At 38.8% G+C, this 16,984-nt stretch overlaps 1 protein-coding gene across 2 annotated transcripts; it reads left to right on the forward strand.

Moving 5' to 3' along the window:
• Positions 1-7,489: 7,489 nt before the first annotated feature.
• On the forward strand, positions 7,490-15,707 carry LOC116757544 (tripartite motif-containing protein 77-like). 2 transcript variants are annotated; one of them, XM_032639349.1, is made up of 6 exons: positions 7,490-8,100; positions 8,796-8,891; positions 11,176-11,406; positions 12,431-12,453; positions 13,182-13,279; positions 14,619-15,707. In XM_032639349.1, exons 1-6 carry the CDS (start codon positions 7,645-7,647, stop codon positions 15,110-15,112), a joined length of 1,398 nt encoding a protein of 465 aa, XP_032495240.1. In that variant the 5' UTR covers positions 7,490-7,644; the 3' UTR covers positions 15,113-15,707. The 2 variants fall into 2 exon arrangements, with proteins under 2 accessions (XP_032495240.1, XP_032495239.1); XM_032639348.1 differs by lacking the exon at positions 11,176-11,406.
• Positions 15,708-16,984: the final 1,277 nt, after the last annotated feature.

The raw sequence follows: 16,984 nt of genomic DNA on the forward strand, positions 1-16,984 counted from the left end.
TCTTTCATGTGTTCGTTGGCAATTTGTATATCTTCTTTGGAGAAATGTCTATTTAGGTTTTCTGCCCATTTTTGGATTGGGTTCTTTGGTTTTTTTTGTTATTGAGCTGCTTGTAAATCTTGGAGATTAATCCTTTATCAGTTGCTTCATTTGCAAATATTTTCTCCCATTCTGAGGGTTGTCTTTTTGTCTTGTTTTTGGTTTCCTTTGCTGTGCAAAAGCTTTTAAGTTTCATTAGGTCCCATTTGTTTATTTTTGTTTTTATTTCCATTTCTCTAGGAGGTGGGTCAAAAAGGATCTTGCTGTGATTTATGTCATAGAGTGTTCTGCCTATGTTTTCCTCTAAGAGTTTAATAGTGTCTGACCTTACATTTAGGTCTTTAATACATTTTGAGTTTATTTTTGTGTATGGTATTAGGGAGTGTTCTAATTTCATTCTTTTGCATGTAGCTGTCCAGTTTTCCCAGAACCACTTATTGAAGTGGCTGTCTTTTCTCCACTGTATATTCTTGCCTCCTTTATCAAAGATAAGGTGACTAAATGTGCGTGGGTTTATCTTTGGGCTTTCTATCCTGTTCCATTAATCTATGTTTCTGTTTTTGTGCCAGTACCATACTGTATTGATTACTGTAGGTTAGTAGTATAGTCTGAAGTCAGGGAGCCTGATTCCTCCAGCTCCATTTTTTGTTCTCAAGATTGCTGTGGCTATTCAGGGTCTTTTGTGTTTCCATACAAATTGTGAATTTTTTTTTTCTATTTCTGTGAAAAATGCCAGTGGTAGTTTGATAGGGATTGCATTGAATCTGCAGATTGCTTTGGGTAGTAGAGTCATTTTCATAATGCTGATTCTTCCAATCCAAGAACATGGTATATCTCTCCATCTATTTGTATCATCTTTAATTTGTTTTATCAGAGTCTTATAATTTTCTGCATACAGGTCTTTTGTCTCCTTAGGTAGGTTTATTCCTAGATATTTTATTCTTTTTGTTACAATGGTAAGTGGGATTGTTTTCTTAATTTCACTTTCAGATTTTTCATCATTAATGTATAGGAATGCAAGAGATTTCTGTGCATAAATTTTGTATCCTACTACTTTACCAAATTCATTGATTAGCTCTAGTAGTTTTCTGGTAGCATCCTTAGGATTCTCTATGTAGAGTATCATGTCATCTGCAAACAGTGACAGTTTCACTTCTTCTTTTCCAATTTGGATTCCTTTTATTTCTTTTTCTTCTTTGATTGCTGTGGCTCATACTTCCAAAACTACGTTGAATAATAGTGGTGAGAGTGGGCAACCTTGTCTTGTTCCTGATCTTAGTGGAAATGGTTTCAAGTTTTTCACCATTGAGGATGATGTTGGCTGTAGGTTTGTCATATATGGCCTTTATTATGTTGAGGAAAGTTCCCTCTATGCCTGCTTTCTGCAGGGTTTTTATTATAAATGGGTATTGAATTTTGTCAAAAGCTTTCTCTGCATCTATTGAGAAAATCATATGGTTTCTCTCCTTCAACTTGTTAACATGGTGTATCACATTGATTGATTTGTGTATATTGAAGAATCCTTGCATTCCTGGGTTAAACCCCACTAGACCATGGTGTATGATCCTTTTAATGTGCTGTTGGATTCTGTTTGCTAGTATATTGTTGAGGATTTTTGCATCTATGTTCATCAGTGATATTGGCCTGTGGTTTTCTTTCTTTGTGACATCTCTGTCTGGTTTTAGTATCAGGGTGATGGTGGCCTCGTAGAATGAGTTTGTGAGTGTTCCTTCCTCTGCTATATTTTGTAAGAGTTTGAGAAGGATAGGTGTTAACTCTTCTCTAAATGTTTGATAGAATTCGCCTGTGAAGCCATCTGGTCCTGGGCTTTTGTTTGTTGGAAGATTTTTAATCACAGTTTCAATTTCAGTGCTTGTGATTGGTCTGTTCATATTTTCTATTTCTTTCTGGTTCAGTCTCGGCATGTTGTGCATTTCTAAGAATTTGTCCATTTCTTCCAGGTTGTTCATTTTATTGGCATAGAGTTGCTTGTAGTAATCTCTCATGATCCTTTGTTTTTCTGCAGTGTCAATTGTTACTTCTCCTTTTTCATTTCTAATTTTATTGATTTGAGTCTTCTCCCTTTTTTACTTGATAAGTCTGGCTAATTGTTTATCAATTTTGTTTATCTTCTCAAAGAACCAGCTTTTAGTTTTATTGATCTTTGCTATCGTTTCCTTCATTTCTTTTTCATTTATTTCTGATCTGATCTTTATGATTTCTTTCCTTCTGCTAACTTTGGGTTTTTTTTTTGTTGTTGTTCTTCTGTCTCTAATTGCTTTAGGTGCAAGGTTAGGTTGTTTATTTGAGATGTTTCCTGTTTCTTAAGGTAGGATTATATTGCTATAAACTTCCCTCTTAGAACTGCTTTTGCTGCATCCCATAGGTTTTGGGTCATCGTGTCTCCATTGTCATTTGTTTCTAGGTATTTTTTGATTCCCTCTTTGATTTCTTCAGTGATCACTTGGTTATTAAATAGTGCATTGTTTAACCTCCATGTGTTTGTACTCTTTACAGATCTTTTTCTGTAGTCTCATAGTGATGTGGTCAGAAAAGATACTTGATGTGATTTCAATTTTCTTAAATTTACCAAGGCTTGATTTGTGACCCAAGATATAATCAATCTATCCTGGAGAATGTTCCATGAGCACTTGAGAAAAATGTATATTCTGTTGTTTTGGATGGAATGTCTTATAAATATCAATTAAGTCCATCTTGTTTAATGTATCATTTAAAGCTTGTGTTTTCTTATTTATTTTCATTTTGGATGCTCTGTCCATTGGTGAAAGTTGGGTGTTAAAGTCCCCTACTATGATTGTGTTACTGTCGATTTCCCGTTTTATGGCTGTTAGTATTTGCCTTATGTATTGTGGTGCTCCTATGTTGGCTGCATACATATTTACAATTGTTATGTCTCCTTCTAGGATAGATCCCTTGATCATTATGTAGTGTCCTTCTTTGTCTCCTGTAATAGTCTTTATTTTAAAGTCAATTTTGTCTGATAAGAGTATTGCTACTCCAGCTTTCTTTTGATTTCCATTTGCATGTAATATTTTTTTCCATCCCCTCAGTTTCAGTCTGTATGTGTCCCTAGGTCTGAAGTGGGTCTTTTGTAGACAGCATATTTATGGGTCTTGTTATTGTATCCATTCAGCCAGTCTGTGTCTTTTGGTTGGAGCATTTAATCCCTTTACATTTAAGGTAATTATCGATATGTATGTTCCTATTCCCATTTTCTTAATTGTTTTGGGTTTGTTATTGTAGTTCTTTTCCTTCTCTTATGTTTCTTGCCTAGAGAAGTTCCTTTAGCATTTGTTGTAAAGCTGGTTTGGTGGTGCTGAACTCTCTCAGCTTTTGCTTGTCTGTAAAGCTTTTAATTTCTCCATCAAATCTGAATGAGATCCTTGCTGGGTAGAGTAATCTTGGGTGTAGGTTTTTCTCCTTCATCACTTTAAATATATCCTGCCAGTCCCTTCTGGCTTGCAGAGTTTCTGCTGAAAGATCAGCTGTTAGCCTTATGGGGATTCCTTAGTGTGTTATTTGTTGTTTTCCCCTTGCTGCTTTTAGTATGTTTTCTTTGTATGTAATTTTTGATAGTTTGATTAATGTGAGTCTTGTCATGTTTCTCCTTGGATTTATCCTGTATGGGACTCTCTGTGCTTCCTGGACTTGATTAACTATTTCCTTTCCCATATTAGGGAAGTTTTTAACTATAATCTCTTCAAATATTTTCTCAGTAACTTTCTTTTTCCCTTCTTTTCCTGGGACCCCTATAATTCGAATGTTGGTGTGTTTAATGTTGTCCCAGAGGTCTCTGAGACTGTCCTCAGTTCTTCTCATTATATTTTCTTTTTTTTTTTTGTGGCACGCAGGCCCCTCACTGCCTCTCCCATTGTGGAGCACAGGCTCCGGACGTGCAGGTCCAGCAGCCATGGCTCAGGGGCCCAGCCGCTCCGCAGCACGTGGGATCCTCCCAGACTGGGGCACGAACCTGCGCCCCCTGCATCAGCAGGCGGACTCCCAACCACCGCGCCACCAGGGAAGCCCCTCTTTTTTCTTTATTGTGCTCTGCAGTAGTTATTTCCACTGTTTTATCTTCCAGATCACTTATCCTTTCTTCTGCCTCAGTTATTCTGCTATTAATCCCTCCTAGAGTATTTTTAATTTCATTTATTGTCCTGGTCATCGTTGCTTGTTTCCTCTTTAGTTCTTCTAGGTCCTTGTTAAATGTTTCTTGCATTTTCTCTATTTCCAAGATTTTGGATCATCTTTACTATCATTATTCTGAATTCTTTTTCAGATAGACTGCCTATTTCCTCTTCATTTGTTAGTTCTGGATGGTTTTTACCTTACTCCTTCATCTGCTGTGTGTTTTTCTGTCTTCTCATTTTGCTTATCTTACTGTGTTTGAGGTCTCCTTTTTGCAGGCTGCAGGTTCATAGTTCCTGTTGTTTTTGGTGTCTGTCCCCAGTGGCTAAGGTTGGTTCAGTGGGTTGTGTAGGCTTCCTGGTGGAGGGGACTAGTGCCTGTGTTCTGTTGGATGAGGCTGGATTTTGTCTTTCTAGTGGGCAGGTCCACGTCTGGTGGTGTGTTTTGGGGTGTCTGTGGCCTTATTATGATTTTAGGCAGCCTTTCTGATAATGGGTGGGGTTGTGTTCCTGTCTTGCTAGTTGTTTGGCATAGGGTGTCCAGCACTGTAGCTTCCTAGTCGTTTAGTGAAGCTGGGTGCTGGTGTTGAGATGGAGATCTCTGGGAGATTTTTGCCATTTAATATTATGTGGAGCTGGGAGGTCTCTTGTTGACCAATGTCCTGAAGTTGGCTCTCCTACCTCAGAGGCAGAGCCCTGACTCCTGGCTGGAGCACCAAGAGCCTTTCATACACACGGCTCAGAGTAAAAGGGAGAAAAAATAGAAAGAAAGGAAGAAGAAAGAAAGAAAGAAAGAGGATAAAATAAAATAACGTTATTAAAATAAAAGATAATTATTAAGAAAAGAAATTTTTTGAAGTAAAAAATATGGAGGTACAGAACCCTAGGACAAATGGTGAAAGCAAAGCTATACAGACAAAATCTCACACAGAAGCATACACATACTCACAAAAAGAGGAAACAGGGAAAAAATAATCTATCTTACTTCCAAAGTCCACCTCCTCAATTTGGGATGATTCGTTGTCTATTCAGGTATTCCACAGATACAGGGTACATCAAGTTGATTGTGGAGCTTTAATCCGCTGCTCCTGAGGCTGCTGGGAGACATCTCCCTTTCTCTTCTTTGTTCTCACAGCTCCTGGGGCTCAGCTTTGGAATTGGCCCCGCCTCTGCGTGTAGGTCGCCTGAGGGCGTCTGTTCTTCGCTCAGACAGGCCGGGGTTAAAGGAGCCGCTGATTCGGGGGCTCTGGCTCACTCAGGCCATGGGGAGGGAGGGGCACGATGCGCGACGAGCCTGCGGCGGCAGAGGCAGGCGGGACGTTGCAACAGCCTGAAGAGCGCCGTGCATTCTCCCGGGGAAGTTTTCCCTGGATCACGGGACCCTGGCAGTGGCGGGCTGCACAGGCTCACGCGAGGGGCGGTGTGGAGAGTGACCTGTGCTTGCACACAGGCTTCTTGGTGGCGGCAGCAGCAGCTTCAGTGCCTCATGCCAGTCTCTGGGGTCCGCGCTGTTAGCCGCAGCTCTCGCCCGTCTCTGGAGTTCCTTTAAGCAGAGCTCTTTGTCCCCTATCCTCGTGCACCAGGAAACAAAGAGGGAAGAAACGGCAGCTCCAGACGTTTTCCCGGACTCCCTCCCGGCCAGCTGTGGCGCACTAACCCCTTCAGGCTGTTTTCACGCCGCTAACCCCAGTGCTCTCCCTGCGCTCCAACTGAAGCCGGAACCTCAGTTCCCAGCCCCGCCCGTCCCCGTGTGTGAGCAGACAAGCCTCTCGGGCTGGTGAGTGCCAGTCGGCCCTGATCCTCTGTGCGGGAATCTCTCTGCTTTGCCCTCCACATCCGTGTTGCTGAGCTCTCCTCCGAGGCTCCGAAGCTTCCCCCCTCCGTCACCCGCAGTCTCCGCCCACGCAGGGGCTTCTAGTGTGTGGAAACCTTTCCTCCTTCTCGGCTCCCTCCCACTGGTGCAGGTCCCGTCCCTATCCTTTTGTCTCTGTTTTTTTTTTTTTCTTTTGCCCTATGCAGGTACGTGGGGAGTTTCTTGCCTTTTGGGAGGTCTGAGGTCTTCTGCCAGAGATCCGTGGGTGTTCTATAGGAGCGGTTCCGTGTGTAGATGTATTTCTGATGTATCTGTGGGAAGGCAGGTGATCTCCACGTCTTACTCTTCCGCCATCTTCCCTCGTAGATCTTTTTTTTAGTGTCCGTCACTAATTTTGGAAGAGTCTCTCAAATTATTTCTTTAAATGTTTCTTTTGCTCTGTTATATCTTTATTTTCCTTCTGGAAATCTAATTACACAGATGCTAAACAATGTTAAACAGCATTTAATGTTGTCCTTCTGCTCTTTGATGCTCTGTTCTGTTTTAATTTTTTACTCTTTGTTTTTCTTCTCTGTGTTTAGTTTTGGTATTTTATATTGACCTACCATTATGGTCACTGATACTTTTCTTTCTTGTATTGCAACTACTCCTGAACGCAAACACAAAATTCTCTGCATATATTATATCTAGCCTATCTGATTGTCTTATAGTTTTCATCCCTCTCCTGAAATTACCTATTTTGCATGTTGTCTGCATTTTTTATAAAAGCCTTTAACATACTAATCACAGTTATTTTAAATTCTTTGTCTGATGGTTCTAACAACTGTGTTGTATCTAAGTCTGGTTCTGATGACTGCTTTGTCTGTTCAGACTACATTTTTCTTGCCTTATGATATGCCTCATAATTTTTGTTGAACTCTTGACGTATCACATATGACAGTAGATACTGTGCTAAGTTCTTTTTTTATGTGCTAGTGAGCACAAACTTTCTTCTGTTAGGTCTTTAGTATAGGGATTTGTGTTAATTTAGTCAGAAATTGGCGTCTCCAGAATTAGGTTAACTATTGTTCAATGTCATTGTTAAGAACGCAGTTTCTTTCCGTCCTTTTTGTTATCCTTAGAATATTGTCTTTTCTCCTTAGGCTAGTTCACGTTGTGACCACAAGATGGCTATGCAAATGGGTATTGTATCCAAAAAATGTCCAGAAACAGAAAAAGCAGTTTTTTTTTTTTTAATTCCACGCATCTCTTCTGAAGCAAGAAAATCTTTTCTGGAATTGTCCTAGGAGTCTTAGTTTCTTATTTCATTGGCCAGAATTGGAACAAATACCCTGTGCTAACCAATCAGAGAGAGGAAAAAAGGGGGAAATTGTGATAGTTTTGGACACAATATGACCCACTGCCTATGAATGAGCCCAGAACCTCTGATTTCTTTGTCTTTGAAAGAGAGATAATATATGTGAAAAATCCTGGATTTCTAATAGGGAAATGAGAAGTAGTGCTGGAGGCCAATGTAAGAAAATAGTAATGCATTTTACCAGTCTTTAGGACTCTCTTTGTGCCTCGCCATCCTATTCAAAACATGGCCTGTCCTCCTACAGTACATATGTGTATTAGTGAGAGAAGGCTCAAAGCTCAACTCACATGCCAAGGGTAAAGAATGTCCTTTCCTTTTATTTTCTCAGAAACATGGAATCTGCTTTCACGCAGTGTTTCCCCAGTGAGTTCATCTGCTCCATCTGCAAGGACAATTTCACAGACCCTGTCACCATGAGCTGTGGGCACAGATTTTGTACTCCTTGCCTCTGTCTCTTGTGGGAAGATGTCCAAACAGCTCCTTGCTGTCCTGTGTGCAAGGCAGTATCTCCGAAAATGGACTTCAAAAGCACTATTCTTGCTAAGGAACATGTTCTTCCTACCAGAGGATCAGTTGTCTGCCAGTTACCTAGCTCTGCCAAGCAGTTGTGTAGCATACACCAAGTGATAAAGCTCTACTTCTGTCAAACGGACAAGAGCCTGCTGTGTTTGTTCTGCTCTCATTCCCCAGAGCATGCCACGCATGAACACTATCCAGTAAAGCAGGTTGCAGAGCACTACAGGGTAAGTGATATCTCTGAATGCCTTTGAAATGTGGACGACCCTGTATCTGATAGGCAATGAGGCAAATACATTGATTGTTATTATTATTTTATGTAGGAAACAAATCGAATTTCTGAATACCACGTGCCAGGCACTATTCTGAAATCTAGGGATAAAGCAGTGAAGAAACTAGACAACATTCTTGTTCTCCTGAAGTTTAAATTCTGTTGGGCTGAAAGACGAATGATGATGAAATTGATGAGAATTAGGGTGCTGGTATTTCAGTGTAAGTAACGTGCTGGATAAATCTCTAGTTTCAGGAACAGTCATTGGCTCCTACAACTATGATTACGATGATCCTGTTCTAATTATAGCAGATTTAGAAACACTGGCCAATATTTTCTTACAGTGCCTTAGGAAAACTGAGGGCTAATATTTCACAATTAAATATAAAGCAAGATTCACTTCTGAAAATTGACCAAGTTACTACAATATCAGTGTTAGATTCCTCAGATAATAGATTCCATTTTCTAAATTTAGGCATTCTATTTTTGGTTGATCTCTCAGATTTATCAGTTAGTGTTCCCCAGGTAAATCACTGACATCTCTGCTCTCTTTACTGTTTGTCCCATGTTCATACCCTTCTATCTTCTTTTAAGTATCTGAAATGTACTACCTTTGCTTTTCTAGAACTCCAATTTATAGTTATTTTGCAGGAGAACCTTCTGATGCAAATGAAATCTATTTGGAAAAAGAAAAAAGAAAATCAGAGAAATATAAAAAAAGTGACCAACATATTCAGAGTATGGGAGGTAAGCAGTAGACCCTGTATCCACTGGAACCAGCTTGGGACAAATATCCTCGTAACTTACAGTGGAAGAATTTGAATTAAATCATAATGTCCCCTGAGTGAGTGATCAGAGAGAGCTACATACATGACCTTCAATAGAGGATTTCATGTTGAATGAACCCAATATGTAACTAAAAGGTTTTTCCTGATTTTCTTGATAAAGCAATGTCTACCACTAATATTGTACTTTAGCAGGGACAAGAAAATGCAATATCACAAAACAAATGCAATGGTCACTGGGGTGGAGGTAAAAATAGAGTTCTGTAGGAGATTAATAAACTTTGAATGTTAAGAAAAGCTTCTCAAACAAGTAAAAATCATCCCAATGCTAATGTGTTAGTAGAATCTGTAAATTCATGGGTATTTATGACACAGACACCTAAGGGACAAGAAAGCTAAAAATGAGACAAATCATGGAATTGTCTGGGACCTGCAAGTAGCTCCTATTAATTAGTACATAGGGTATGAAGCAGGCAGTGAGAGTTATGGCTAGAAATGTAATTATAACCATGGCAAGATTGTGAACGTCTACCTAAGGATTTTGGGTTGTATCATTCATTGATGCACATATATGAACTGGGAACCTGAAACTGAAGGTTTAATAAAAATAAACTATATTTTTATTTTCAAAGAACTCAATCACTTCTAAAGAAGGCATATCAACAGGCTATGGTACAGAATATGTCATTAAACAGAAATCTATATACAGTGCTGTGAAAATACCAAGGGCAATAATAAAATTTTCTTGATCATTTAGGATGGATTTCCTAATAAACCACTCATTCATAGTAGGGCATATGATGCATTGCTCACTGTTCTAGGCCCACAAAGAGATACAGAAATGGACAAAAGGAAGAAAATCACTGACCTCAGTTGGTTATAATCTAGTAAGAGAAGTCATGTGACAAATAAAAAAGAGTAACATTTATAATACCTCACATTTGTAAAGTTCTTGGGAGAAAATTAAAGCAGGGATGTGTATAAATAGTACAGGCTTGCAGAGAAAGTATGCTGGTCAGGGAAGACTCATTATGAACGTTACATCAGGGTAGAGATCTAAAGAAGTGAAGGGAGTGAACCAGCAGTTCTCTGAGAACCCATCCTTCTGGAGCAGAGAAAACAGAAGGTATGGTCCAAAAGTTTGGGTCTCCCCCCCGCACCAAGTTCAAATGTTGAAATTCTAACCCCCGAAGTGATGGTGTTAGGAGGTCGTGCCTTTGGGAGGTGATTAGGTCATGAAGGCAGAGTCCTTATGAGTGGGATTCTTATAAAAGAAGCCCTGTGGAGGCTTGGCCCTCCTGCCATGTGAGGACACAACCAAAAGATGACTATCTAGTGAAGACATGGAAGCAACCTAAATGTCCATCAACAGATGAATGGATAAAGAAGACGTAGTATACTTATACAATGGAATACTACTCAGCCACGAAAAAGGATGAAATAATGCCATTTGCAACAACATGGATGGACCTAGAGATTACCATATTGTGGGAATTAAGTCAGAGAAAGACAAATATCATATGATATCACTTATATGTGGAATCTAAAAATAAAAATGATACAAATGAACTTATTTACACACCAGAAATCGACCGACAGGCATAGAAAAAAACTTATGGTTACCAAAGAGGAAAGTGGGGGGAAGGATAAATTAGGAGTTTGGGATTAACATATACACACTACTATATATATATATATATAAAATAGATAAACAACAAGGACCTACTTTATAGCACAGGGAACTATATTCAATATCTTGTAATAACCTATAATGGAAAAGAATTGGGAAAAAACAGAATATAGATATATGCATATATATATGAATGTATAACCAAATCACTTTGCTGTATACCTGAAATTAATACAATATTGTAAATCAACTACACTTCAATAAAAAAGATACATGCATATGGTAAAATAAATGAAAACCAAGTATGTGAATGTGTTTTGTAAAGTAGAATATATTTTAATCATTATTAAGCAAAAAAAAAAAAAAAAAGATAGCTATCTAGGCAGTGGCTCTCACCATACACCAAATCTGCTGGCACTGATCTTGGATTTCCCACCTTACTGAACTGTGTGAAGTAAATTCTGTTATTTATAAGTTATGCAGTCTATTGTGCTTTTGTTATAGTAGCCCAAACAAACTAAGACAAGTATTCTATATATAACACGTAGACAATAGATGATAGGAGAAGAATAAAACCATCCAGATACATGATCTAATTAATCCAATGTCACTGCAGGGTTTTGTGAATCTACGGATGGTGATGATAGGAGCTGAATACCCTAAGGTATGTCAATATCTCCAGGAAGAAAAGCAAAAACATTTAGAGATATTGGCAATTGAAGGCAAGATTGTTTTTCAGCGACTCAGGAGAAATGTAGCCAGAATGGTTCATATGGGGAAACTCCTGAGAAGAATATATGAGGAGCTGAAGGAACTGTGCCTTAAAGCAGATGTGGACATGCTCCAGGTAAGGACTAAGGAAGGACGTTAGGGTGCTGAACACCAGCCTGCTTGGAAAGCATTTATATCCACTGGAGTTATATCCTTTTTGGCCTCCATTATTTTTCTGGTTCCAAAGTCCAGATTCTTCTTCTGCCTCTATGATGGCGGGTTTTGCTCCTCCAGTATAATCTGGAGACGAAACATGACTTTTGCCTTATATGGAAGAAGGATAACTGTGTGGAAAGGTTCAAGTAACAGATCCAGAAGAAAATCTCCCAAACCTTCTTGTTCTATTCCTCTACTATACAGTGAGCCTTCCATATCCCTATAGGTTTCACATCCGGGGATTCAACCAACTGCCAATGGAAAATATATATTTTTCAAAAACCCAGAAATTTCCAAAAAGCAAAACTTTGTCAATGCTGACAACTATTTACATAGCATTTGCATTATATTAGGTATTATAAGTAATCTAGAGGTGATTAAAGCATACAGGAAATTGTGCATACATTATATGGAAATACTGTGCCATTTTATATAAGAGATTTGAGCATCCATGGATTTTGGTATACAAGGGGTCCTGGAATGAATTCCCCTCATATACTCAGGGACGACTATATTTACAGTTTCTGACCAGCTGCAAGAGAGCAGCTTGTGAGCAGACAATTTAACTTTGTATGTGTACTTGGTAATATGTGTGAATATGGGATGTATGCCTTCTTTCTGTTGTGAAGTTCTAGCTTTCACACCCTTATAAGAACTTTGCGGAACGCTGTGAATCCTGCTGTAGATTACAACAAAGCACAGCCATTCGTGCACCCTAAGAACATCTTCTGACTTTCAATTTTATCAAGAGTATGATTTTATCAACTGTATGTAAATGTGAGACTGGGTTTCATCTTTTTAAGGATAAGGGAAATGGCAAATGATTTTCCCCAAGGAAAAAAACTGGAGATAGTGAATTTCCCAGTATAATCTCATATCCTCAAACTAGACTAAACAGGACAGCTTTTGCTGAAAGCTAAGCCTTCCTTTCTTTCTCTTTACAGGATGTGGGAGACACAATGAAAAGGTAAGTTTGCCCCCTATTCAAATCATGGTAATTGTGATAATGATCAGGCTATTTCTGTTGAGATGGACCCTCCCTTTTTAATGAGAAGTTTCTTTCGGTCTGCTTTTATTCCTTCCTTCTCTAAAAGTCTGCCAGGTTTTATATAGTCTACCCTTAGGTGAAAGTAGGGTTGAGGGGAGTGTAGTTTCAGTTGCAAGCCTTACTGTAGAAGTTGCAAAAAGACAACTATTTTTCCTGCCCCCCTAATTTCCAAATTCTAATTATTGATATTTGAGGATTATTCCTGGTCATCTATGGGAAAGGCAGATAAGCTCAGAGAGGCAGCAGGTAGACGGATGCTGAGACGAGGAGGGAGGTAGAATCCTCAAGAAAGAACATACGATAGTGCTGAGGATCCATATGTATCAGATGGCAAATTCTAACTATTTGCCACCTATTAGATTTCAGGAATTAAATGAGAATTGCTGTGTGGATCCCCTAGGGAAGCTAGAAGAGAGGAAACAGACACAATTATGATTGAGGTGACATATTCTACTAAGATTGATATGCTAAGAGCAGGGAAACAGATTGTAAAATATAATAGCAACTGTAGTGTTCCTCCATCTGAGGAGTTAAATTCACACCCTTCACACCTAATTATGAGGATTCTGATGCAGCCCCATCAGTGGACTGCTAATGGTACCTTTGGGCCTGTTAGTAAGTGGGTCTTTTTTTTTTTTTTTTTACAGGAGTCAGTTAATGCAGCTGTACATTCCTCAGCCTATGGACCCACAGCTCAGTACATGGGCCATCACTGGGATGTTGGAAAGGCTTAACAACTTCCGAGGTAAGAGGCAGCTCTCTGGGTGAAGGCAGTAATATTTCCTTCACGACTAGATACATGCTGGTGATCTCTCTTCATTGCTCTGTCTGTTCTTTGTAGAGAACAGGGAAGCAGGCACTGCTTTATAACTAACTTTATAATTTATTGTTAATTATCAGTCAGAGAAAGCTAACTGAAGCCTGTCAAAAACAATCAATCGAATATGACAGTTTCTTATATAGTTACTTGTGGTGAGTTAAAATTTTAAAAAAAAGAACACTCTGCCCTATAAAACTGCATATCCATTCAGTGTATTTCATCTTGTAGTTAACTGTGGTTATATGCGGATATTCAGATTCTTAGAATCACCTTAATGTTGTTATTTAAATGTTTATCTGAATATTGCATGTAATAATTACATTTGAAAAATCACAAGACTTTTAAAAAGCTTAAAAGTATTTTTATATACAACAAGTACAACCACAAAACAAACTAAACCCATGATTTTTTGCATAGAGGGCCCCTTAAGACAAATGCAACTGAAGGGCGAGCCTGGCAGACAAAGGAGAAGCAGGCCTGAGATGGGATGAGTTGGATTCTGATTCAGTGGTGGCTCCATTAGAAAACCTAAGAGAGAAATCACTTCTAAAAAAAGGCACAGATGGGTTTTTGGTTTATTTTATTTTTGCTTGCTTAAATGTTAAGCAATGTGATCACTATTTAGGACTAAAAAGAAAAACAATATCATATTTAAAGTATAACGTATAATATATTTATTACTATTTTATTTTGTGAGAGTGGATTAATGAGAGGACTTAAGTGAATTAAGGGCCATTTTGCTATTTTCTTTTTTTGTTTTTTTTTTCTTTGTTTTTTTGCTATTTTCTTGACATCTATGAATGAAATCCCTAGTTTTTGAGGAGTTAGTTAGTAAAAATAAGCCAGAGCCTGATATCCCACATCTTTATGTATTCTCAAAATTTTCCTTCATCTAGTTGTACGATTAGAGATCTTCTGGCTCTTTAGATAGACAAGAAGCCCTTCCTGTTCTTTCTCTGGATTTCCAGTGACACACTCTGTCTAGTCATCTTTGGTAAAGGGGTGTTCTGGAGCTAGCTCGTTCTGACACACTCATGGGAGCGAATTGTTACAAGTTCCAGAATTTTAGGAGCAATTACTAAATGGCTGGCACCTTGAAAATGGTCATGGTGGGCTGGAATATTCCCAGCAAATAAGACAAACCAGCTTTGCTTTGTTCCAGAGATTTGGTTGCTAAACCTCTGCCACAATACCGCCACACTTGTCCGTCCCTCAGAACTTTAAAACTCTGTTCTTTGACTTTGCTGTTTTCTTTTTACTGAAGTGTATGTCACGTTGGATCATAAAATAAGAAATTGTCATGTGGCTCTGACTGAAGACCTGAGACGTTTGCAGTGCAGTCCTGACCATCAAGACATGCCCCGTAATCCAGCAAGTTCAGAGAATACTCCTTCATGGGGTGCTCAGACCTTCACCACTGGCAAACATTACTGGGAGGTGAATGTGGGAAACTCTCGTACCTGGATTATAGGACTTTGCAAGGAATCCTGGACAAGTAGGAATGATATGCTACTTAACTCTGAGGATATTTTTCTACTTCTGTGTGTCAGCGTGGAGGACCATTTCAGTCTCTTTTCTACATTCCCACTCTTACCCCACTATATCCAAAGACCCCAGGGCTGGATCGGGGTGTTTCTAGATTATGAATGTGGTATAATAAGCTTTATTAATGTTGCCAGAAGTTCCCTCATTTGTAATTTCCTCTCACGCTCTTTCTCTTTCCCTCTCAGACCTTTCATTTGGTGTGGACCCAAATGATCAGGAACAGCTCACAAACCTGACCAAGGTCTCGGCAATTCTAATAGCTGAGGGGCTTCTATCCTGGTGACTTCTAGAATGGGGAAAATCAATTATACTTCACTGTGTTTAACTTCATTTTACCTTCAGGAGATATCATGGCTGCGTTATTTTTTAAAGTGGTGATAATGTTAACGATGTACATTTGTCTTTTCTGTTTTATTTAAATAAAAGTAATCTCTTTTATTTTATTGGGTAGGATACATGTATTTTTCATTTGCCATCTGAAGTTGCTAGAGATTAAAGAATACATGGGTGTGGAAACTCAGCCAAATGCATGAACAGAAAGCACAGAGGCTTCTCCTTCCAGAGAGTCCTTGTCAAGACTCAAGGGCAGCGTAGAATTCTCTTCTCCCTGCACTCATCTGGCTAAATCCTATTCCTCTTGTAATCCTCAGTTTACCAAACTAGATTAGGTCAATCATGATATGACCTCAAGAACAGCTTATTCTTTCTCTTTGTAAAACTCACAATAGATTTTGGGTCTTCTTTTCTAGTTTGCAGACTGCAAGAAGCGAAGGCCAATGCTAGTCCTCTTCCCAGCCACATTCCAGGGATGAAACACCTGGTTAAGGATATGAGAGACATCAAAAATATATTGGAACAAATGAATGAATGTGTAGGAAAATTATTAAAAGCAAAGGCTATATAACCAAAAAAAGTTACTATAATGTAGACACAATTAGCAGCTCAAGAAGCGATGAGAAATATTAAATAAAGATGTGAATTAAGTTATTGTTCAGGTACATGGCTCAGAAATTCATTTTAACTGGCAAAATATAGACTGTGTATGATCTGATTCCTCAGTGTTGCTATTAGTAGCTCTCAATGACGAACAGAGATTTTTAGGAACATACACATATTTTCTCAGAGTGGTAGTAGATGCTTGGATACTGCAGTACTTTTAAGGAAGATATGTAGAGTGAAAATACCTTGAATATACATTTTCAAGGATGGACAGTAAACTTTCTTTCTTACATGCACAAAACATCCAAGCTGTTAACAGTCACATTTCATTTCAAAGAGTGTCACTGACTTAGATCTTACAACTCTGTAAAGTGATCAGACACTGAAATCAATCTCTTTGGGGATGTGTTGTCCACCATAATGACTCTAGTTGACACTGATGTATGATAGATAGGAAAGCTGTTAAAAGAGTAGATTCTAGGAGAGCTTATCCTAAGGAAAAACAATTTTTTCTTTTTCTTCTCTTTTAGAAGAATCAATCTTTCTCTCGCCACTCCCCTTTCTCCTTCCATCTCTCCATCTTTTTTTCTTACATCTTTATTGGAGTATATCTCTCCAACTTTTGCTCTCTCTCTTTAAAGAGAAGTTGCTTAGGGAATAATTTGGGGATTATACGTATTTCTATGAAGTTGTGGTGGAAAAGAAATGATAACTAGATTTCCAGATATTTGCTTAGGGATTTAAAGCAATCTAATAATGCCCTCATCTTCGGAAGGGGTCCAAGAATTGTTGCATACTGAAAAGATTTGTATTGACTCTGGCACTGGCCAAAACGGAAGAAATTCTCCATAGTCTGTCTCACCTACAGATTTGAACTGACCATAAAAAGTAACCATGTGAGGAATGTGAAAAATTAAAACTAGAAAGTGAAATGAGGAGAGAAGTTAAGACTTGAATAATTACCCACAGTGGAGGTGAGCTGGTGGAATTACTTTCCTCTTCTCCTTCCTGGCATTGACTGAACTGAAGGAAGACTCAGCTCTCTGATCTGCACAGCATGCGCATGCAGCAAAAGCTCAAACATAAACACCTGGTTTCTAGTCAGAGGAGCAGGAAAAGAGGGTCCTGCAAACAGGAGAGTGTGAG

Source organism: Phocoena sinus, chromosome 8 (genome assembly GCF_008692025.1).
Source record: "Phocoena sinus isolate mPhoSin1 chromosome 8, mPhoSin1.pri, whole genome shotgun sequence".
In the NCBI taxonomy this organism is placed as follows: domain Eukaryota; kingdom Metazoa; phylum Chordata; class Mammalia; order Artiodactyla; family Phocoenidae; genus Phocoena; species Phocoena sinus.

What these genes read in the sequence shown, in the direction of transcription:
- LOC116757544 (XM_032639349.1), top strand. Translation starts at nt 7,645, where the DNA reads ATGCCAAGGGTAAAGAATGTCCTTTCCTTTTATTTTCTCAGAAACATG. An exon ending in CAGATGTGGACATGCTCCAG is followed by an intron (nt 11,407 to 12,430) that starts GTAAGGACTAAG and finishes TTCTCTTTACAG; the next exon opens with GATGTGGGAGACACAATGAA. An exon ending in GTGGGAGACACAATGAAAAG is followed by an intron (nt 12,454 to 13,181) that starts GTAAGTTTGCCC and finishes TTTTTTTTACAG; the next exon opens with GAGTCAGTTAATGCAGCTGT.